The following is a 24,054-nucleotide window of genomic DNA, read 5'->3' as shown; positions in this document are numbered from 1 at the left end:
TTAACTTTTTCACACATAAATAACACAGCTATTTTTGAGGTTGATTGCATTACGTTCAACATTCAGAAATGTACAAATGGATCCATATTTTACATGTTAAATATGATCTGCCATTGGGATGTAAAAGACAGCAAATGATAGGAATGACCCATTTAAGAGTATACTAATTAAACTATGTGTGTCAGTTAGCGCTATAGATTGTAAACACAGTAAAGTTTGGCCAAAGTGCATTTATTAATATAAACTTAATTCTTTAAAAATATATATTAGTTTTTGTCTATTAGTTAGCCATTTTCCATCGCAATGAAGGACTGTATTCCACGAGGGGGGATGCTCATAACACCGCGCATATGAAGGTCTTTTATTTTATAATTAGACTCGCTCTGTTATTGTGTCACTTCCTCCTGCTCCTGTCCTCTTCCTTTCCGGGTCAGCCATTTGTGAAGCGAGGTAAGAAGAGAATGTGCTCTTCGACAAAAACGGCTTTTATTGGTTTTTAATCGGAACCCTGGTCCTTAATTCTAGTCAGTATCTGTGAGTAAAGTGTTAGTGTTGGGGTGGAGTGTCTCTAAAGTGGGGAAACTGTGCTTTACTGTCCTACAGGATGGCTGGAGTTTTAGCGCTACATAGGCATGTGCTCCAGACCCAGAGCGCTTAGCCGGTTAGCTCGGTGCTCTGCAGTGTTCAATAGGGATCATTTTATTAAAAGGCTGTGTGGTCAACTTGTGTGTCTTTTTATATATATATATATATATAGATATAGATATAGATATATATATATATATATAGATTGAAAATAACTTGTGTTGACGTATTGTACTGTTGGTTTTGCAAAATAACCAGGCGTGTCATCCATGTATTTATGAGTAACGTGGTAATGCTTTTTTGGAAGCTCTAGCACGTGTGAAAATGTCGATCTGATGTCAAATACTGCTTCAGTTTGCTGGTGTCGGTGATCAGAAAGTAACGTTTGTCTACATATTTGTGTTCAGCTGTAAAAAGCCACCAAAAAACCCTCAACATGCAGAACGACGCGGGTGAATTCGTGGACATGTATGTGCCCCGTAAATGGTAAGATGAATTTTTATATATATTATATATTTTTAATGTTTCATTTCGTTCAGCATATTATTGCTCATTTTCTGTGTAAAGCCTTTTGACAGACCATTTCTAAGTATTTAGGCATTTTTATCCAAAGGTTTTTGTTTTGCATGTAATGTATTTATTATTTTGCATCGGTTAATATTTCCTTCTGTTCTGCAGCTCGGCTAGCAACAGAATCATTGCAGCTAAGGATCATGCCTCTATCCAGATTAACATTGCTGAGGTAAGTGAGTAGTCCATTAGAACTGTGTTCAGTACAGTGATAATTACAGTTAAGGCCTAGGCTTGATTATGGAATAGATATCACACACTTTATAAGATGCTAGCACTTAATGCTGTGTTCTAATCCTTAAATAGATGTGTGCAGCGCAAATGTGCATCCATGTTTTGCCCAACAGTATGTTTGCTTAGTTTGTTGCTATTCTCTTTGCCGATCAAGGACTGTCTAAAATTATTTCCTTTGTTTTAACGTTTTCAGGTTGACAAGGTTACAGGCAGGTTCAACGGGCAGTTCAAGACTTATGCCATCTGTGGTGCCATTCGCAGAATGGTAAGTCGTAAAATGTTACGTTTTCAGGTGCCAAATGAAACGTTGGTCCAGTCCTTTTCATGTTGTTCTGTTATGCCTTGATGCAGTGATTGTGCTCAGAAGGGAGCTCTGATCTAATTGTTCAAGCAAAGGGCCAGATTTCTGCAGTTTGGTGACGCCTGATTCAGACCATTAGCTAATAGTGTTAGAGCAGGACAATCTGTGCATTCATATTGCATTTGGATGGAAACATTGAAAGTGTAGTGTGTTGAAAGATAGCACAAATTAATTCAACATCAGTCAACAGATTTTCCAAACAATGTTTTTTTATTTTATTATTTAAAAAAAAAAATTGGGTAGCTCCCTGCCTACCACAGGAAGCTGGCAGTTGTAGTAAACAAAAGACAAAAGTAGTTTAGAAGTTGTCTGTCAGGCTGTTTTTTTTCCTGCAGTGTTGGTAAATAACAGCTTTGAAATGAACAGTGTGCAGTTTATTAATTGCTGTTTTGTTTTTGTTTGTTTTAAATGTACCATAAATCAAAATGTAACCATAAATTGCTCAGCAGTAAATATTGCCAATTGTCATTCACAGGGTGAGGCTGATGACTCTCTTCTGAGGCTTGCAAAGAACGACTCAATTGTGTCAAAGTGAGTTACAACTGGCATCATGTATATACATGTATATATTCACCCTGCACTTTCCCTTTCATCAAAATAAGTATAAGCTGGGTTATTTTTAGTGTACTAGGCTGTTGTTTATTAGGGTGAAAAAGAATGTGACTTGAAAGTGAGCAATATGTATGATGAGTACAGCTGAATGTTTTTCAGTGTATTTAATCAGAACAGTTGGGAATACTGTAATACTGCAAGAATTGCTGGTGCTGTTTGTACAGGTTTCAGGTGAGCAGTGCAGGAAAGTTGAGAAAATGGCATCTGTTGGGATATCAACGCTATTTTGTTTTTCCCCCTCAAGCTGGGAACAGAATTTAATACTAGAATTAACAAATGAATTTGTTTAATTTAGAATTTTAGATTTTCTTACATTTTCTTCAAAGTAGTCAGTTATTCAAGCCTTATTGTTACAGCCTTAAAGTGAAAGTCTAGAAAGGTTGGGTGTCCATATGCAGAGTTTGATAGTACATTACTTGTACTACTGTTTTCTAATAACTATTTTTGTCTTCTGACAGGAACATCTAAGCTCAAAGATGGACATCTGGAGTTTCTTTGTAAAATAAAATTGAAAAATGAATCGTTTTGTGTGTGGTTCTTTTTTCTTTTCTTTTTTTTTTCTTGTGCCAGCTGTTAATGCAGTGGACATGTCAGAGGAGTTAGGCATTTTATTGTTTCGGTTTTATGTGCAAATTGTTTCTGAAATTAAAACATGAGTAGTAATGGGATATGAAAGCTTCACAGGAAGCACCTAACAGTTGAGACTGCATTATGTAGGTGTTTCCCAGGTTGTGCATTTCTTTTAACTGTTCAACCCCTCAATTGTGAAATGCTAATGTTAACCAATTGCAGTGGCTGTGGACAAATGGTTGATTTCAGTTTTTCACGGAAATTGCAAACTAGTATAGCCCCTGGCAAGCCCATGTACTCTTAATGTGTGCATCAATGGACCACTAGAATTCTTGAATTTTCTTTAAAGTGTGCAGTGTAAAGATGAATAATTACAGGATTTACACAGACCAGCTACTTTTGGATTGATGTTCACAAAGCAAATATATTTTAAAAAACACTGAATATTGTACTTCTTACAACTAATCAGTTTAGGTTCTAAAAGCATTGATTTTTACAGTGTGGGGAGTGCCCCCTAGTGGCTCTTTAAGGGCTTGCCTGGGAGATTATGGGAAGTGTTACTGATTTTATACAAAATGATAACTTTTCTGGTGGAGGAAACAAGCCTTAACTTTTGATGGGAGTCAGTGTGAATACTGTATATCTATTTCCACACTTCTGTTCAGGCTAGAGATTGGGCTTTTCAGTAGGTACATTAAAAAAAAAAAAAAAGACAATACCCTAATGAATATGGTCAGCTGTTTCCTCAAGAAAACAGAATAATAAGAGTCCAAAGAGTTCTGTCAAATTAGTGCATCTCAAAAACATTCATATTGTGAAAGTTGTTTTGTTTATAATTTAAGAAAAATGTTTAATATTTTGTTACATGTAAAGCGACATTTAAAGTCTTTTTTTTCGTTTCACTTTAAATCAATATAACTCCAGTGTCTCAAATTATCAGAATATTATAGAAGATTAAACAGGAAGAGGTGTGCAATAAAAACATGTCAATTTTCTGACTAGTCTCAGTCATTTATACATTCAACACTTTGCTTGGTAAGGGCTCCTTTTACACATACAATCAGTGTGGTGTAGCATGGAGGCAATAGGCTTGTGGCACTGCTGAGGTTATATCGACGACCAGATTGCTTTGATAGTGTATCTTGTCTTTCTCTTGACAGTATTCCCAATAGATTCTATAGGGTTCAGGTCTGGAGAGGTGACTGGCCAATCGAGTACAGCACAGTAACACCATGGTCAACAAATCATTTGGTAGTAGTTTTGGCACTGTGGGCAGGTGCTAAGACAAGGAAATCTGCATCTCCATAAAGCTTGTCTTCATAAAGCTTGTTTGGTCTTGATAACACATAGTGGACCAACACCAACAGATGACCTGGCAACCCAGACCATCACAGACTGAGGAGGCTTCACACTGGATGTCAGACATCTTGGATTCTGTGCCTCTCCACTCTTCCTTCAGACCCAGGGACCTTGCTTTCTAAATAAAATGCAAACTTTAGTTTTATCTGAGCAACAGTCCAGTTCTTTTTCTCCCTAGCCCAGGTAAGACACATCTGACGTTCAGACTCCTCTGGTTCAGAAGTGGGTTGATATTAGGAATGCAGCAGTTGTAGCCCATTTTCTGGAGACGTCTGTGTGTGGTAGCTGCTGATGCACTGACACCAGCCTTAGTCCAAGTTCTTGTGCACCTTTTCTTACCACACTTTCCCCTTTCCATTAATACACCTCAATACAGCATTCTGCCAACAGCCTGTCTTTTCAGCAATGACCTTCTGTGGCTTACACTCCTTTTGGAGGGCGTCATGATCGTTTCCCCCATGATTGTGGTTGCGTGTGCTGAACTAGACTGACAATTACACAGTATTTAGTAAGTTTGAATAGTAATTTACTTAAACTGAAATGAAATATCTAAGTAAAACAAAGAATGGCTTGAAATGTCATTTTACATGCAATGCACAGAAAACTGTTTGTTAAATTATAAACAAAAATTTGACTTTTTCAATCTATTTTTAGATGCTGTACTACATTTGTTTTTATGTTCCATTATGTACCAACCACTTGAAATGAAAGGATTATTATATGTTTATTATTATATTTACCATTATGATTACTTATTGCACTCATTGCACTGTTATTTCTACCTGACCTGCTGCTGTTACTACAGGTCACTTTCCTTACTTACTACCTTATATCTCCATTAGTGCAATAATGCGAGCTCTTGGCTCTTGTACATGCTCTTTATATGTCTAATATATTTATAAGTGCAATATCCACCATTGCTGCTCCTGCATGTATTGAGTTCATTATATACTCCATATATTTGTACACATATTTTTCACTTTTAATAGCTACCAACAAGGTCAGTTAATAGCTCTTCAGGTAGATGATAATACAGATGGACCATCAGATGTGAAAACCAAACCAAAGTCACAATACATCACAAGCCAGGCTTAAACTCTACCATTTCGTTCTCATGCCTCTAATGCTGTACCTATATACTGCTATAAGATATAATGCCTATATAATGCTTTAAGAAACTAATAATGGAAACATTAACACATTGTCATGCTTCTTGGTCATGTCAGCTCTCTCACTCTCACAAAATCTAAACTTTATTTATATGATTGAAATATTTCTTTAAATATACTCAATACATACATTTTCAGAGAAGGAAAGCATGCCTTATAACGGTGCATTTTATACCCCCACTATCAAACCTCTGTCCAATCCATCATTTTATCTCGGAGTCTCTTTCACAGTCTTCTCCTTCATGAACCACCAGCAGCAGCAGCAGCTGTCCGTGACCAGGGGAGGAGAACCGGAGACTTCCCCTTGCCACATTACCCAAACATAACCGTTTTAAAATACCAGGATTTAAACAATAAAAATCATTTTGGCCAAATCCAACAAGAGAAGGGGCCACGCTCCCCAAAACCTGCGTCTATGAATTCACAAATTCACAAGTTCACGTTTCCATTTGAAGATGGGATGCAAATAGCCTATTTTTAGCAAATACAACTGAAATCGGAAATAAGGCTGGTAATGTGAATGTAGCCTAACAACACATTAGTGCTTATCCTGAGGTATAGAAGATACACAACTACTTTTTTAGAGAGGTCCTCAGTCCGTGCTTGACAGTTAGGGGACGTCTGTGTGCTCTACCGGGTATCAGGACTGACTAAACTCCAGACTAATTCCTAAGGGATGTTTTATTTTGTTTTTTAACCTCAGTTTTTTTTATTATTTATATTATTATTTCATTAGTGATTTATCTCTTTCTCGTTCATTCACATACATGTTTTATGCTTTATTTAGCTAGCTACGTTTCCTCTGTTTTGGACGCACTACTCGGGACCTTGTCATCGACGTTCTGAACGCTGATTGGTTGGTTGGTTCTCTTCCTCCCAGAGAGCACGCTGAGTTTTTCAGTATATCCGCGTTGTGCAGTGTGTGTGTGTGTGTTTGTGTGTGTTGTGTTTCTCCTTGTCCTTCTGCGTAGGGTGCAAGAAAGGCTTTGCGTGGATTCCCGATCTCCAGACTTCACAGCCTGAGAGCAACGTGGATATATGCTGCACCTCGGTACTCTTAGTAACGACCTGTGTGTGCGGGGAGAGCAGCGGACCGTGTTTATCTGGGCGGAGAGCCGTGAGCGCACCCTGGACATAGAGACAGGCAGAGAAAGGGAGCAGCTTAAAACGCCAAACGGCCTCAAGTGCAAAGTCGACGTACCAGTTTACTCAAGAAAGAGTAAAGGCGTTGTTTTCCGTGTAATATTAGGCTACATTAGCTCAATACCCGGATATCCAGGCGCCGCTGGTTCATCATTCAATCAGAAAAACAAACCCCTCAGCTCAATGAGCTCAACGTGCCTCAGAGTGAGTCCGCTAGCTAGCTTAGCTATTTGAGACGAGAGCTGCCGGACCTGGCGGCTGTGAGTAGCTAACTGGCTGCCTGCTCAGTGTCTGTGAGCGCCACTCGCTAATTCAGTTAAAGCCTCCGAATATTTCGGTGTTTTGTTGAAGCACTTGGACGAGCAGACAACCAACCACACTAGCTAGCTAAATACATTAGCCACCAGCAGTCAAACAAGGACATTGAAGGAAGTTAATTTAGCTGCTCACTATCGCCTCTCCTGCTCGTCGCTTTCTTCGGTCGCCTGAAGTCCCTGAAGAAGAGTGAAGAGACTCGCCTCGACTTTGCATCTTTTCTAGCAGTAATCTAGTGATCTGCTTTAGCAGTTAGGTTTCCTGACCCAGCTGACCGACAGTGGTCTGTACTGCAGCCAAAATGATTCCCGAAAAGGTTCCGAAAGAGGACGTGCTTCTTGCCTCCGAGGATATGAGAAAAGAGGCGCATATATCCAGCTTTGAGAAATTTAAGGAGCTCTATGCAAAATCGGTCGAGTCTCCGGAGGGTGAGTTTACTCTGCTGGGTATTTTGTAAAACACACGAATATTGTCTGCTTTAAAAGTCATTGATTATATGATACTGAATGTAAAATTAAATGCATTTTACTTCATGTAATCGGGGCGTCATGTAATATGTAATATGTATATTAATTATTTTAAAAATATTAATAGTTAAGATTGCAAATGTAGATGATCATTGGGCATTTGAACGTTTGCACTCTTGAGGCCGTCTCTTATTTGTTTTGGTCAGTATTTATGTGCGGACTAACCTGAAGCCTGATAGGGTGTTGAATACCATGTTGAAGATTCACGTTTCTCTTTTTTTTTTTTTTAGAAGTTGCTTTTAACTTTTTTTTTTAATAATTATGACTTTTTAATAATGCACTGATTGATTAATAATCCATTGTGCAGCCAGTAAGATTATAGAGATTGATTAATGTTCCACATTCACCTTTTTACCTTTACCTTTTATTTTTGTACTTCTTATGAACCAAAAATGTCACATGATGCAGAGCAAAATGTAAATCAGAATATAAATATGTAACAATATATTTTTACATTTATTAATAATATGTTTTATTTTTTAATCCAGAGTTTTGGGGAGATGTAGCCAAAGAGTTCTTCTGGAAGACAAAACATACCGGCCAGTTCCTGGACTACAACTTTGATGTGACCAAAGGTGAAATTTATGTCAAGTGCATGGATGGAGCTACCACGAACATCTGCTACAATGTTCTGGACCGCAACGTCTATGAGAAGAAACTGGGGGACAGAGTGGCCTTTTACTGGTCAGTGTGAATTGCTTTTGTGTGAGAGTGGTCAGGGCCACAGTGGAGAGTTGTGTGAGCTAGTACTGACAGCCGGGACAGACCCCTAGTCAGAGGGATGTTTAGATTATTTGTGACAATTTATTCCCTAAAGCCTCTAAAAAAGGTTTTCATTTCTTTTGTGATAAAAAATCGTCTTACATTTTGTAGTAGTAACTGTTGTTAAGACAATTTGAGTTGTCATGATTGTCTAAAGAACTACTATAGAACCCTCCTTTTAGGAGCGTAAATAAGAGAGTTTTATGTTCTCAAACACTGCCGCACCTAAAGTAGTGGCAAATGGATTTGGCCACCAACATTTACCTCCCAATATCATGAAAGCTTTTGAGTGGTGATAAATGTGACACTTATTATTTGCTACAGATTTATTTTTTACTGTGCCCAAACTGGCCAAAGAATATTTATGCTTAAAAAACAAGGCCCATAGTGAGGCCTTATAAATATCAAATTTATTTTATTGTATTTAGAAAATATTTTGAGTCGAGAATGTCAACATGCTGTACATAATTAAATGAAAATAGAATTAGAATTATAGAATAAGACAGAAAAATGCTAAAAAAAAAAAAGATCAACAGTATAAGGAAATGAATCAGGTGTTGAAGCAAAACAGTTCACAAACATAATCTCAACAGAGCTGATAAAGTATTATGATAAGACTAACAAGGAAATTACTACAGTGTCTCATTAAACTGTTCTTCTGAACTGTGCTTGGTTGGTCTTTGTCTTTGCACAGTTTGCGTTTTACTGTGTTCCTGCCTCTGACTGTTGTGGACATTGTGCCCACATTTAGAGATGCATTCTGCAGGCAGTTTATTGCCTTGCATATTGAGGCTGTTAAATTTGCACCTATTATGTGTAAAAGCCTTGGGAGGTGTTCAGTTCATACAGCTTTTGCAATTTTGATTTTGCAATTCTGGAAGAGTAGTTATTTCAACATTATTTTTAAGCGTAAATACTGTGCTTGGCAGTTGAGTGTGAATCTTTTGACAAAATGTCCACACTTGTAAAACTATCTACATTAGATTAAGATTGCATAAGAGCCAGCTACCCAAAGGAACAGTTAGCCTATGCAATCAGAGGAATGACTTCAACATGTCTGCTTAGAGAACACTATTGTGGCATATTGGAAATGCCCCATGTGAACTGTTTTAAGGCAAGCGAGACTAGACATCTGTTTGGTTAAAGGGAGAAGACTTTGTGTCATTAATGTGACATTAATGGGAAATAAATAAATAATAAATATCCTTCTAGAAAATGGTTCTCTTTGCTTGCTATTGGTTCATTGCATGTGTTTGTGTGCTATCTCAGAGGTGCATTCAAAAGATAAGAAAGTTAATGTTTTAAGTCGTTGCTTGTCCTTGCTTGTGCCTATTTTCTATTTTTGGAGCACTTAGTAGTACACATGCATGTCCTGCCCCGTTTTTAAAGTTGGCGCATTAGTGGACGTAGCTTTGAGCTTATATTTCAAGGGGAAAGATGCCACTTGTTTAGTCTGCCATAGGCCATAGTCTGACATTCTTTTTTTTTTCATTATATTTTAGAGGTTAGCTTATTGCAATATTTGTTTTATTGTCTGTTGCTGTGCCTACAGTCCATGTTGCACAGTTGTATGTTTATGTACATTTTAAAATCATTCTGAATTGTACCAAAATTTATTTAATTGAATTTAATCAAATTCTGTTGGGGGGAAATTTGATACTTCCTGATTGTACTCATGAGTCACAGAAAGTCTTTGTGAGGCTTTAATCTTAAATGATTTAATTCTTTGTCGTCACTGGTATTACACAGGGAGGGGAACGAGCCAGGTGACGAGAAGACTGTGACTTACAGAGAACTATTACAGCAAGTATGCAAGTTCGCCAATGTCCTCAAGTCACAAGGTATCAGTGTTTATGTTCAGGCAACCAGATTGTTTTGGGATGTTGCTCATGTTGTTCCCATATGCTTTCTAATTTTCTTCCTCTGTTTTGTCTATGTAGGTGTGAAAAAGGGGGATCGTGTGTCCATCTATATGCCCATGGTAGTTGAGCTGGTGGTGGCCATGTTGGCTTGTGCCCGAATTGGAGCTGTACATTCAATAGTGGTGTGTTTTCCCTGTCAGTCTTTTGCCATTTTATTACTTATATAAATAATAAGGTGTCTGTTTGCTAATGTAATTACAGAGATATTTTTATTAAATGTAATAAAATGGTGAGCTTCACTTTTCTTATTCTGTTGTACTGCATTAGTTTCTTATACGCGGAATGCAGTACCATGTCATGTGCGCATTTCCTGTCAAAACTTTAGGGACAGTTAGCTTCCACAACTGTTTAATACAGCTGTGTCTGCTAAACATGTTAAAGATTAAATGGGTTTATTTTGACGAGAACTTGCATCTGAAATAATGCAAACCCTTGTGTATTTTACACTTTGGTAACATAACATAACCCCCTCCCCCCGTTTGTTTTCAGTATGTGCATTTATTTGAATATTTTTATTCAGGTTTTGCTCTTAATCTAAGTGTCTTCCTTGGTAATTAAGTTTGCATACTGCATGTACCCAAAGTATTATCAATAGCTGGTTAATGTTAACAAAACATTTGCCAATTTTGTTACTAATTGAATGTAGAACATTTAAAAAGGAGGCAAGGTATCCTCTTAGGTTTGGCAGTGTACATTAAAATATTCTGACGGATTGTTTAATTGTTTGTCTATCATTTTAGTTTGCAGGATTTTCTGCTGATTCCCTCTGTGAAAGAATAATAGATTCTCAGTGTTCTCTGCTGGTTACAGCTGGTAAGAAAAGTCTCTAATTTTCTCTAATGCATGCATATTCTGTTTAGCCTGCAATAATTTCAGTGTTAGCCATAATTAGCTCAGGTTGTCCTGCCAGTAGTGAGTGTTGCCTTTAATAATTGTTAAAGTCACAGCTTTAGAAATGGAGCATTACTTTCTAAAGCTCATTACTACCAAGCCTTGGCACTGAGTCACATCTGCTTTCTGAAGCAGAGTGCTTGAACGTAGTAATTGTGTGACTGACTACATGAGCTTTTAAATTTTATTAAAAATAATAAAAAAAAGATAGATTGCCTTTCTTATATGAATCTCTTATCTCCTATATCCCCATGCCTTATTAACACCATTATGTTATACCTGCTATGCAAGAATTACCAGTCTCTTAAGTTCCTGTTCTTTTTTAGACTACTCTTCTGTTATCTAGTTGCACATTTTAGCATATCACCTGCTGTGTGGTCCTGTGTGTAGTTTCATTTGCAGGCTGCAGGTTCTAGTCCTGTCTCTGAAAATGAAAATCCCTTTGTGTGTGTATTGAGGCTAATGCCATGTTTATCAGCTTACTCGTGGTGTGACTGTGCTCTGTAACCCACATCCAGTACACCCTTCACCCCTGCCTTGACAAACTGTCTTTGCAGTGAAGTTTGACTGTCTGCTGTTTATATACAAACCCTCATTCTGTTGTCATTCATCATAGTCCGTTGATTTAAAACGTGTTTCTCTTTCTCTGTCCTGTGTCTTGCTCAGATGGCTTTTACAGAGGAGATAAGTTGATCAATCTTAAAGTGATTGCTGATGAGGCCCTCCAGAAATGCAGGGACAAGTAAGACCCACATTCACACAATGCTGGACAGCCAATCAGAACAGAGGGTATTTACATAGCAACGCAGAGCAGATTTCATTCTAATGAATAAAGAGAGCTCAGAAATGTTTGCCCAGCAGGTAAACTAATTGCCACATTTTAGTTTAGTGATACATTTGTTATAGAAAGAATTTGAGCCAGGTTTCAGGATTGGTCTGTAGTCCTAATACTGTGTGTGTTCATTCAGGTCTTTCCCTGTGGAACGGTGCATTGTGCTAAAACACTTATCAAAAGAGGAACAGGAAGCCTCCTCGTTGGGCTCCCTGTCACCCCCAGCGAAGCGTTCCTGCCCTGACCTGCAGGTGAACCTTGACCTTTCGTCTAAATCAATCAGTGTTTTGTCAACCTCATCCATTAACCAGTTGTCTTAATATAATACTGTCTGCTTTATCCCTGTAGTGAGTGTGTTTGTATGTATGTGTGTGTGTGTGTATTTTGCCTCAATATTTATTCATTTATATCTGTAATTCAGGTTGCTTGTTTTGAGTAGTGTTTTTTTTCTGGGACTGTGATAAAGCCACTGAAATCACCCTTGGGATATTGTGCTAAAGCCTCTTGAATCATATAGACATGTGAAAGCTCACAGTCATCACTACAGAGCTTCATTGTCTCTACTTTCTTGTGAATGTCGGGGGTAATTTGTTGTATTGTGGTAGAATAGAGCCGAAGGTCTTCTGATTCACAGTAAACGTGTTGCCACTGTCTTTCCTCACTATCTTTTGTATGTGCATAATCTCTCCATTAACCCCCCCCTCCCTTTAGCAGGAGAAACAGAAAGAAAATGTAAGGAGGGTCCGTTCCATCCCCAAGGTATTTCAAGCCCTCCCTGTGCTTAACTCTTGCCTCCTCTTTTTCTTATCTTGCCTTTCTTTAACACTTGTTTTGTCCACTTCTTTGGGAAGGTTTGAGGCCTGTATCAGTCTTCACACTTTAACACAGTCTGTGTGCGCGCTCCTTCAAATGCATCTCACCGTACTCGTTTACACACTTTTCAGAATTGGCATTTACAGTGGCTTAAAAGTGCCCATGAAGAGAAATTAAGTCTCAATTCAGTCTTTATTAACTATTCAATTATTATGATTGATTGATTTTTGTTTTGCATGCCAATTCTGAAAGGACAAACGGATGATGGGTTTCCTGTTAACCATGAATACTGACTGTGACAAGTCACTCAAAAGTAGTCTTGGACCCATGCTGGTTAGCTGTAGTCACTCCGAGTTTTCTGGTTCACCTGGTGTCATTATCTTGTAAATGGATCAGAGTTCCAAGAGAAAACCCAAGTGGCAAGTCATGGGACCCAGGCTAGCTCTGAGCTGATGTGTGTTGTTTTTCAGAATCTTTCCCATGGTTAAACTATTAGATCAGAAACATAACCCATGCAAAAAAGCACACAGAACCACCTGGACCTTTGTGCAAGCACAAATGCTGCACAGTGCAAGTACAAGCTGCATTTGAGCAATACAGCAAGGGACACTTGTAGCTATACTGTAACCTGTTATGCCCACTATTGATCAACTCCGTCCTTCCACCAGTAACAGTTTGTTTATTTGGCAGTGAGACAATACACACTCCTTAGTTTGTAAGAGTTTATAAGGTTTATTTTTGTTGTGGTTGTTTTTTTTTTTCCCTCTCTCCTCTTCTTCTCCTCCCCTCTTTCCCCTCATTTTACTACACAAAGAGTCAACTTCAATTTATTTTCAGTACTGCAACTGCTAACTTCTAAATAAACAAGACATCTTTTGCATGGATTAAAAAGTTGTTCAGTTAATTAGGGCTGCACTATTAAACCAATAATTATTTTAGATTATTTGATTAATGACCAATTTATCAATTATTCTAAAGGTTTTTTTGTTTAATATAATAATATTTTGGGGGAGAAATATTTCTCTTACTATTTCAGTATTTGCTTTAATAATTTCTTAAAAACACAAAGAATGTGCTTCAGGACATTATTCTGCAACAAAAAAAAGATACCTTGACCTTGGGACTATTTTATCACTAGGGCTAATTTGTAGTTAAGTTAATCACTGGTAAATGTATTTTTGCATCAGTTTAGTAGAGGGAAAATAATTTAAATGATTTAATGTTAGTTTAAGCTGTTCTCTCATTCGTACATGGCCATTAAAGGGATTAAAAAAAGGACCAAATAATAATGTCAGATAATGCAAAGTGCAACCTTACGTTAGCATAACGGCAGCGGTGCAAAAATTACTTACTAATTATTAATTACTAGTAACTTTTTACTTTTAACATGGAGCAATGAAGACCTAGTACTGTTCTGCTGCCATCTTAAAGATACACCATCTCCACTTTGCAAAGCTTACGGAGCACCACATTGTTGGGATTTATTATTATTTTAAATACAGACACAGCATTCTCTCTTCCATGCCTGCATCCACACACTTTGCTTTGCATACTTTGCTTACTACATTAATGAACACACTTCTAATGATATTGCATTATTTTTAACACCGTGTGGTAAGGTACCTGTTAAGCTCTAAATTATGTGAAATATGCCAGTTTCCCAGATCTAGTTTCCCAGACCCAGAGACTAAACCATATTTTAAAGAATCGTTGACTGTTCGGTTCAACACCAATGTTAGTGTTAGTGTTGAGCAGTTCAGTAGTACACCTGGTATACCAGGTGCATGGCTCTAAGTTACAAGAGCCAATAAAATAATTACAGTAAATAATTACCAATGGAGTGTTTATTGTTCAGCATCTGTTTTCTTTGCCCTAGGAGCATCGTTTTGGTTGTAGTCCTAAGTGTGTCTACTAAAAAATGTCCAACTTTGTGTGCTTGCAATGTGTCATTTGCATTTTTCTACTTGCATGGAGTAAGTTCCTGGCCTTGCAGTTAACCAATGCTTGGATCACTTTTAGTACTTGGGGAAGTAGTTTTGGAAACTGTTATGTCACCTCAGTGATTCTAATAGCTTTTATGCCTTTGAACAGTGCCAACATCCTTATACTCTTCTCTCCTTCTACTGTCTCATAGATTTGACTGTCCTCTGAGTGCAGTCAAATGCAGACTCGATCTTTAGTTCCATTTTAATGCTCTTGTCACATAGCTCTCTTGTCCTGTGTTCCCTCCTCTCACTCATTATATGCATGCTAGAACTGATCCAATCAAGTAGACTCTTCTACTCTTGTTTTTATAATCTGTCCTTTTATAAGTTCTGTACTGCCAAGATAGATCTATGAATTACTAACTTTCTTTATTTGTTTTGATTACCTAATCAATAAACTAATTAGTGATTTAAGCTAATATCTAACCTGTTTTTTTTTTTGTTTTTTTTGTTTTTTTGTTAGATTGAATGTCGTGTTTAATCAAAGTTTTCTATAGCCGCACCTCCAGGTCACTTGTAGTTGAGGGGTGTGTGAGTGAATGTGTTCTTAATATATTGGGGCTGGTAGTGTTTGGAATGTGTAGGGCTGTTGTGGTTGTAGTAGAAACTGTTAATGCCAAACTAACACATTCAGTCCCTGCTCAGAAAAGCTTAAAGAGGAATGATCATTTGCTTTTGCGTTCCATGTGCTTGGTGCAGGTTCCCTGGAAGCCAGAGGTGGATGTGTGTTGGCACTCTCTGATGGAAGAAGCATCTGATGAGTGTGAGCCAGTGTGGTGTGAATCTGAAGACCCTCTCTTCATTCTTTACACCAGTGGCTCCACTGGGAAACCTAAGGTATTACATCAGTAACGTTTTTACTTCATTTTTGCTGTGGCTGTTCTAGTGGATATTTAACTCTTATTTTGGCACATCCTGTGAGCCAATCAGATCATATTCAATCATAAAGGTTAAGGATTACAGCAGCTCTGCATGAACCTCCTCAGTAACAGGACGCTGCAGTTGCTTGTTCAATGGCTAGATGGAACTACAGAGCTCTCGCATGGCTGCAGAAACCCATTAAAGCCAGTGTTGTACTCTATTCCAAGTCCTGCATTCATCAGTATGGTATTATTTTACTAGTATTCTGGTATTTTTTATCTGACAAACTAAAATATTTGTAGAATGTAACTTGCTTTGGAATGGAAGTAAAAACTTTTTCATGCTGAAAAATATTGCAGAAGCCCTACATTATGATGTGTTACCAAGTTTGTCTGGAAAGGTTAATGTAGCATCCTGCCCTCGATTGTTATTAGATCACCCCAAAAAACACCTGACTGGTCCATCTCTAATTGATATATCTATATAATTTTAGTGTATTGCGTAGCCTAACATTGCTTGAGGTGTCAAACTTGCCTATGATTTTTGTTTTTCCCTTAGGGTGTATTGCACACAGTCAGTGGTTACATGCTATACACTGCCTCAACATTTAAACTTGTGTTTGACTACCACCCTGATGATGTCTACTGGTGCACAGCAGACATTGGCTGGATCACTGGTCACTCGTACATCACATATGGACCCCTTGCCAATGGAGCCACCAGTGTTCTGGTAGGTGCACTTTCCTTTATCTATTACCTTGTGTAAGAGCTCTGAAAGGCTACAGGAGTATACGGAGCTTTCAGTGAGAAATGGGATTTGGACTAGGTTGGTTATATGTGTTTCTTGGTATGAAGATGTTTCATTCTGCAAGATTTAACATTGCAGTCAAAATCTAATGGGAGTACTCTTCTGAAAGATAACATACTTTACTGTTCAGAGGAGGTGAACTTGATTGACCTTATCAGATTTCATGGGCTTATTCATGAAGCCTTTGTAAACGCAAACAGCAAGTAAATTACAAGTGAAATGGACTGATTTAGAACCAAAGAAATGAGCATGCTTCTTTTGTTGGAAGAACAGAGCATTTAGGCTTTTGTTTTGTTTCAAACCAGACGTATTTCAAGAGGAAAGATTACTCATTTGCACTGGTGTCTGTAATGTACCGTAAACACTTTTATAGTGGAATAATCCACATTTAAAAAGTAACTAATTGACCACATGTGTAACAAAAAAAATGAAGCAACCAATTGCTTTGTACAAACCACTGAAAGGTGCTCTGAATAACTGTACTCTGAATGTATGTATTAGGAAAAAAATTTTTTTTTTTGGCTTGTTCTGTGTCATTTTGCTTAAGTAGTTTAGTTAATACATCAGTTAAAGTGCAGTCATGTCACTGATGATACTTTGTCTTCGGTAGTTACAAACTTTACATGGAGCAGGTGTAAATTTTGTTTGTATACATGTCATTTGCCACATTCTTAAATAATGTGGCAAATGACAAATGAATTACTTGGTTGTGTTCATAAATGAGACCCCCCATTTGTGCCATTCCAAATGTTAGTTTTCACTTTTTCAATCACTTTTTCTAGTTTGAAGGTCTTCCCACTTACCCTGATGTTAGCAGAATGTGGGAGATAGTGGATAAATACCACGTCTCCAAGTTTTACACAGCCCCCACTGCCATCAGACTCCTCATGAAATATGGCAGCGATCCAGTCCAGAAGTAAGTCATTTATTACAGCAGACCTTGTTCCGTTGGATTTTACACTTCTATGCCTCTTATACTTAGAATGTTGACAGTGCCTTGGTGCTGTGTTTATTCACAGTGTATGTGTGATTAATTGAGTATTATGTATTTGGCTGGGTTGATTTGTAAGTCAGTAGGAAGAACATTAGATTGGTCTGGATTTGGAAGCAATGCTTTAGAAAGAGGTCATGTGCTTTGCTAGTAATATTCAATTAATTTTATAACTAGCAAAATATATGTACGGAGGTAATTTGCATGTTTCAGTCTTAAAGCCTCTGGGAACCTAAATTGAGAGTTTTCTTTCTAATTAGGTTAATCTGGCTCATAGGGTCCCCAGTGCAAATGTATAGCATATGTCTTATGAATATCTTCCCTTGGTCTAATAATAATGTCTGCTGCATTTCACCAGTATTGCTTTCCTCTTGATGTTAAATGGACGGCCCATAAGTGGGTCAACCGATCATACTTCTAACATGTCTCTACCCTCTCTTAGAGTCAACCTGGAGAGCTAAAGCTAAACCCTAGTGGGTAAGCGGGACAGCCACTCCTCCAGTCATGGCTCAAGCTTTTATCTCTGTATGGGCTGGTAACTGGTTGTTGGTTACAGATATCAAAACCTCAGTAAACCCTAAAGAAATCACAACCACAATGCAAAGTAAAAAGATAAGAAAGGCGATTCTCTGCCTAGAAGACCGTAAGCATTGCCGTATTAGGTGATGGAAGGCTATTTATGTACGTTTATTTGAATATTAAGACCACGCAAAGATTGTTCTCAGAGAGCTCTGATTAGTTAATTTTGGCTATTTGATCAACACTTAAAACCCAAGTTTAATATAATAAAAAAAGCAATGTTTTCCCAGGGGCTTTAACAGCACAATAACAAAACCAGCCTGTAACATTTTAGGAGATGATAAGAAGGTGGAAAACGGTAATATTAAAATGTTACAACTGTAATTCTGGCACACAAAGCCATTCAGAGAGGGTGATAGAGTATAAATACTATATCATGATATTTGTGTATACATGTAATCATAGACTAAACACATCAGTAGCAACAGATTCTTATAAACTGCTATTCAGATCCTCTCTCGTACTGAATAGAGTATGAATAATTTTATTCAAAATCTGCTGCACTTCATTTAATTAAACCAGTCTAATTACACTGTTAGTAATGAAACCTTCAGCTGATCAGTGTTTATTAAGCACTAACAGTATCCTCGATATGCTTAGAAAAGCATATTATCAGGAACAAAATTTATCATGCTATGATAAAATAGCCATATTGCCCAGCTCTAGACATAATACATATGTAGGATATGAGGCCTAACAAAATAAGCGATTTGATGGATGAATACACATTACAATTTGTTATCAAATGTGTCCACATATACAGCTCCTAATTTTATGTATTCATATATGGAAAAATACAGTAATTACTATACTGCGATTTGCTTTGACTGGTTGCACTGTAATATACATGTACCTACTATTACATGGACCTGGTGATCCTGCAGTTATAGTGACCAGCTTTGTAGCCCAATAATAGGTTTGTGCTTCTGTCTATAGGTATAAGCGGAGTTCTCTAAAGATCTTGGGTACGGTAGGGGAGCCTATTAACCCAGAGGCCTGGCAGTGGTACTACAATGTAGTTGGAGAGGGTAGATGTCCTGTAGTCGACACCTTCTGGCAGACCGAGACAGTAAGCAACTATTTTAGTAATTAGATTTATAGTACTATTAACTTAAATATTTGTGTAAATGTTGATGATTTCTTTCTTTGTATTTCAGGGAGGGCATGTACTTACACCCTTACCAGCTGCCACTCCTCTGAAACCAGGTTCTGCGGTGAGTGTCTCTTTCCTAAGCTCTGTGAATGTCAAGCATTTTACAAAACACTCAAAGTGATATAAAACAGGTGGTACTGGAACATTAAACACATTGCTTGTGTCCCCGCCCCCCCCCTTGACTGTTTTACTGTTTTAGAGTGGTTTGATGCATGCTCATGTTCTGTTGACTTTAGACCTCATGATACTAGCTTATATTTTATTATGTCTGTAGACTTTTCCATTTTTTGGGGTGGTGCCTGCCATTCTGAATGAATCGGGTGAGGAGCTGGAGGGACCAGACGAGGGCTACCTGGTAAGAGGAGTCACGGTTTTGAATCATAGTATTCTGTGTACTATTAAGTCCTGTCTTCTTTCTCGGTTTAGCAGTACCTAGGGACATATTGTGGTGTACTTTTTTGTTAAATAATTGGGTTATTATTAAATAAGAGTTCAAAAAACATTCATAATGAATATGCATGCGAAGTGGTGTGGAGTAAAACTGGCATACACAGCATGTGGAAATTGTACAAGTATAGGCTAAAGTGTGTCCTTTGTTCCAGGTATTTAAGCAGCCTTGGCCTGGAGTAATGAGAACTGTGTATGGGAACCACCAAAGATTTGAGACCACATATTTCAAGAAATTCCCTGGATACTACGTGACTGGTGATGGTAATGTGAATAATTGCATTGGTTAATTGTGCTGCGCACAGTGTTCTTAAATTTGGTCTTATGTGACCATGAGCTATATAGATTTGCCTGTGCTTGATACCTATGTTTCACTGTGTGTTTAGGTTGCCGCAGAGATAAGGATGGGTACTACTGGATCACTGGCAGGATTGATGACATGTTGAATGTTTCTGGTGAGAGCTGTTAATTGTGTTTGTCTTGCTGTTCTTACTGAGTTTTTGTTTGGAATTTCTGAATCTCTTTCTCTCTCTCTCTTTCTCAGGTCACTTACTGAGCACAGCAGAGGTAGAGTCTGCTTTGGTAGAGCATGAGGCTGTAGCGGAGGCTGCAGTAGTGGGGACCCCACACCCTGTCAAAGGAGAGAGCCTCTACTGCTTTGTCACACTTGCAGATGGCATGAACTACACTACTGCCCTGGAAGCTGAACTGCGGAAGCAAGGTGTGTGTGTGTCTGTAATTTACGAAGAATCCAAGTAATAGTTGATCTATGATCAAATTTCAGTTTAGGGAGTCCTTTGGAGTCTTTGGTCATCTGAAGGTTTCATGCTCCTGCTCAGTTAATTTTTTTTTCTTGCTATTGGAATGCTCACAAGTGGTTTATCCTGGATTTGTGCAAAGCTGCTTTGTGACAACAGCCTTTGTGAAAGACACTGTTGAAGTTAATTAAATTGACACGTATTGAAATTGTCTGTAAATGTTAGGAACCCGCGTCGTTTAGTGTAGTTGAGTATCAGATTCTTGGTGTCAGAATTCACTTGAGATGGAATTATTCTAAAACTAAAGCTTTTGTTTATCATATAACGCGACTCATCTGGCTGACCTCAGTAATTAACATTTGTACAGGACACGCTTAGTGCCACAGCTTTCGCGCAAGTTAAAAAGTACGTGATTAGTGTCAGGTTCCTGTGAAATGTGTGTGTCCTCTAGCGTCAAAGTACCTTAATGATATCCTGATCTAACTGGCTCTTATCTCAAACTAACCTTTAGTTATATTAGTGTGCTTGTGAATGCACTTGCAGAGCGTAATGCCTTAGGTTTGGTTAATGTACAGTTTTCAACATACAAACACACAACTCTTGACTACTGCATTTGAGATTTATACTTTCCTCCTCCCCTCACTTTCTGAACAGTGAGAGAGAAGATTGGTGCCATAGCTACACCTGACTACATACAGAATGCACCTGGGCTTCCCAAAACTAGATCAGGTACCAGCATAACTCCCTTTCCCTGCTTGTGTTTATATGCTATACCCAGCTTTATTTATAGTGTTCAGCAAAATGACTCTCTCGTGATGTCCATTACAGGGAAAATCATGCGCCGCCTGCTACGAAAAATAGCCTCCAACCAGCACGACTTGGGAGATGTGTCCACGCTAGCGGACAGTACAGTGATTGAACAGCTGTTTGAGAACCGCTGTTTTACTACTGTGTGACCACATTGGGATGCTGAGCAAAGCTGTTCAGTTTGGTCTAGTAGAGGCTGAAACTCAAGAAGGGACAAGGTGTAAAGCAAGGCTAGTGTTTGGGCAAGAAATAAAAAGTGTACTGCATTTTCCAGATTATTCTGAATTTCTGGAAACTAAATAGGTTTGAATGGGAATGAGTTTTTACTGGACCCTCTTGTATATTTGGTAATTTTTTTAGTTTTAATCTAAAGTTTATTTTTGTTAGTCTTTCTGTGGATTTTTTTTGTTTGTCTCACATACATTTTGAGTGTGGCATCATAATATAGGATTAACTACACACAAGCTGTATTATCTGAATTCACTTTGTACTTTGCAGAAAACTACTGTCCTATTATACCTCTAAATGCATTCTGATTTGAGGTGGTATCTTTGATTGTATTTTCCAAAATATTCTTTTTTTTGTCTGTCAACTGTAGATAGTTTCTATATGACTGCACTTATACCCATGTGCCAACTCTAACCCAGGGATGGGTTTAAAAAAAATTGTATTCACTCCTTAAAGAGAGTTTGTTGCAACTCCTCTTTGTTCCTAATAGTGACTCTTTGGCATAAGAACCAATTATCAACCCCTATTTTCAAGACCAGTGTAGAAGATGAAGTTGGAACTGAAGTTACACTTAGAGTGGCTCAGATGCAAGTGGTAAACTGGTTGGATTTTAACATTGTAGTCTCAAGAATCATGAACAATTAGAAAAGGATAGGTCAGCTGTACTAGACGCGGTACTGCAAACCTTTATCCCCTTCCTATCGCATGAATGCTGTATAAATATTTACATTGAGCTGTGTCTGTGCTATCTTAAGTTTGCAATTGTGTGTTGAACGAAGACATGAGACTGATTTCTCATATTAAATTTTTTTAGGACATGGCTAAATGGACTTTGCACTCTCTTGCTAGTTTAGCTATTTTGCCATGGGGGGTATTGTTAATGGAATCCCATTTCTTTTCAGATCTTCCTACCATTGCATAACTGTCCTTTTGTATCTGAGAGATGATGCTATATGGAGATATGCACAGTTGATTCACATTTTCTGGATATTGACTGATTAATTAGTGTAATTTGCTTAAATGCAAAAATATTCTAGAAAAAGTGGTTATGATGCAAATTATGTTTTGTTCAGATGTGGTGGAAAACATGTCTTTTCAGGCTTTATTTAAAATTCTCACACACTGTGTGTAATGCTTTTTTAATATTTTTATCCTTACTAAATTTCATTTTTACTGCATTGATCACCGGCTTGGCTTGTTTCAGGAAATTTGCTCGCTCATGTCACTCTTAACCCTATTCTTTGTTGTTGTTTTGGGTCTATATTTTTAGTTCACTTCAATGTCCTATTCAGTTTCTAACATCTTGTAATCAGTTTATTTTTGGCAGTTTTTTTAATGATGGCTCAAATTCTCAAAAGTGTGAGTGAAATAAAGTACCAACTGAATACTATTCTGTAAGTTTTGTCCTAGGTCTTGTGCAATTGTTTATTACTCTCACACTAACCTCTGTGCACCTAATATTTTACTAGTTACTTACATTATTATTTTTTTATATTTACAGCCTTTACATGCTGCTTTGAGCCTGATTTCGTGATGATCAAATAAATCATAGCACTAGTTCACATGTAACTGTTTATTATATGCATTATGAAACTTCCTAGTATAAAGGCAAAGCTGTCTGCTGTAACAGTGCAACCTTGCTCTCCTTCTAATAGCACATGACCAGCTACCAGCGCTGGGAGGTCTTTGAGGTTGGGCCCTCTGAAATGCTCTGATGTCCAAGCCTGCAGTCCCTCCTCTAGCTCTACTACTCATTTTGCAGACAATGTGCCATTTGGACTGAAGATACCGTGCAGTCACAATCCCAGAAATTTGATAGTCAACACCAATACAGCTGAAATTCTCTTGAGTATCAAGCCCGGTATTGGCGTATAAACCAATGAAGTACCATCTAGCGATCATTATGTCAGGAACAGCTACCTTTCATAAAGACTCTGCAGTGTTTGTCCCAGGGAACCATGCTACAAGTAGGTCAAACCAACACTGCTTCTAGTAGTCACAACAGTCAGATGACCGGAGCTCTGCGCTTCAAGTGTAACAAAACCCACAGAGACTAAACAACGTTCCCTTTTAATGCAAGTTTTAATGCTGATCTAGTGTTGCTGCTCATGACTGAAGGTGGCATGGTACTCCAGTCTCCATCAGTCCTGACCCCTAAGCATTACTACCATCTGGTTTGCAGCTGCTCCAGGGTCCTCTACATGATCTGCAGCCACTCTTAAGGCACCCAATGACTTCTCAATGGCTTGGACCTTCACCTTCACCTTATGGTTGGTGGTGGGTGGTGGTCGGATTGGTAGGTGGCAGCTGGTCACCAGTCTATACCACAGGTAATACACTCTGGCCTTGATGGCCCTCGCAAGACCTATACAAACAATATTAGGCAGGTGGTTCAAATGTAAAGGCTGATTAGTGTATGCTTCCATTGTACTGCTGTTGACTTGCATCCTATTTGGTAAAGAAAACCCAGTTAGGGCACTGCCATGTTAAACTGTAGGAGGAATGAAGGTATTCAGTGATGACTCTGTGCTTCCACTAGATGGCAGTCTTTCGTGCCACTTAGATTATGCTCCTTCACAAACAAAACAAAAGGAAGCATGGGGAAATCCAGAGGCCCTTTCTTCCAGACTGTGCCAGACCTCATGTCTCATACGACATATATGTGTGTGTTTAATTAACCCTGGAGTTCACTGTCTTTGACTGTCTCTTTCAACGAGTCATTCCAGTTTGAATTGACCATCTGCTGTGTGGCCAGTGTTTGAATGGCTCGTGC

General features: G+C 38.1%; 2 protein-coding genes across 5 annotated transcripts; both read left to right on the top strand.

The window, feature by feature from the left end:
- The first annotated feature begins 396 nt into the window (after positions 1–396).
- Positions 397–2,882, top strand: rps21 (ribosomal protein S21). Of its 2 annotated transcripts, XM_072696786.1 has the most exons (6): positions 397–450; positions 993–1,071; positions 1,264–1,327; positions 1,583–1,654; positions 2,226–2,281; positions 2,821–2,882. In XM_072696786.1, exons 2-6 carry the CDS (start codon positions 1,022–1,024, stop codon positions 2,828–2,830), a joined length of 252 nt encoding a protein of 83 aa, XP_072552887.1. In that variant the 5' UTR covers positions 397–450; positions 993–1,021; the 3' UTR covers positions 2,831–2,882. The 2 variants fall into 2 exon arrangements, with proteins under 2 accessions (XP_072552887.1, XP_072552888.1); XM_072696787.1 differs by lacking the exon at positions 2,821–2,882 and having other exon boundaries at positions 2,226–2,285.
- Positions 2,883–6,370: 3,488 nt separating this feature from the next.
- acss2 (acyl-CoA synthetase short chain family member 2) lies at positions 6,371–22,839 on the top strand. 3 transcript variants are annotated; one of them, XM_072696345.1, is made up of 19 exons: positions 6,371–7,346; positions 7,934–8,129; positions 9,957–10,048; positions 10,148–10,251; positions 10,870–10,942; positions 11,687–11,762; positions 11,989–12,103; positions 12,567–12,611; positions 15,350–15,487; positions 16,070–16,240; positions 17,101–17,234; positions 18,825–18,957; positions 19,046–19,102; positions 19,316–19,396; positions 19,644–19,752; positions 19,875–19,943; positions 20,033–20,209; positions 20,901–20,975; positions 21,075–22,839. In XM_072696345.1, the coding sequence occupies exons 1-19, from the start codon at positions 7,220–7,222 to the stop codon at positions 21,200–21,202; spliced, it is 2,100 nt and encodes a 699-aa protein (XP_072552446.1). In that variant the 5' UTR covers positions 6,371–7,219; the 3' UTR covers positions 21,203–22,839. The 3 variants fall into 3 exon arrangements, with proteins under 3 accessions (XP_072552446.1, XP_072552445.1, XP_072552447.1); XM_072696344.1 differs by having other exon boundaries at positions 12,564–12,611; XM_072696346.1 differs by lacking the exon at positions 12,567–12,611.
- The last annotated feature ends 1,215 nt before the right edge of the window (positions 22,840–24,054 follow it).

This window comes from Salminus brasiliensis, chromosome 14, assembly GCF_030463535.1.
Source record: "Salminus brasiliensis chromosome 14, fSalBra1.hap2, whole genome shotgun sequence".
In the NCBI taxonomy this organism is placed as follows: domain Eukaryota; kingdom Metazoa; phylum Chordata; class Actinopteri; order Characiformes; family Bryconidae; genus Salminus; species Salminus brasiliensis.
The sequence above is the reverse complement of the archived record's forward strand: the minus strand, read 5'-3'. Positions and strand labels throughout refer to the sequence as shown.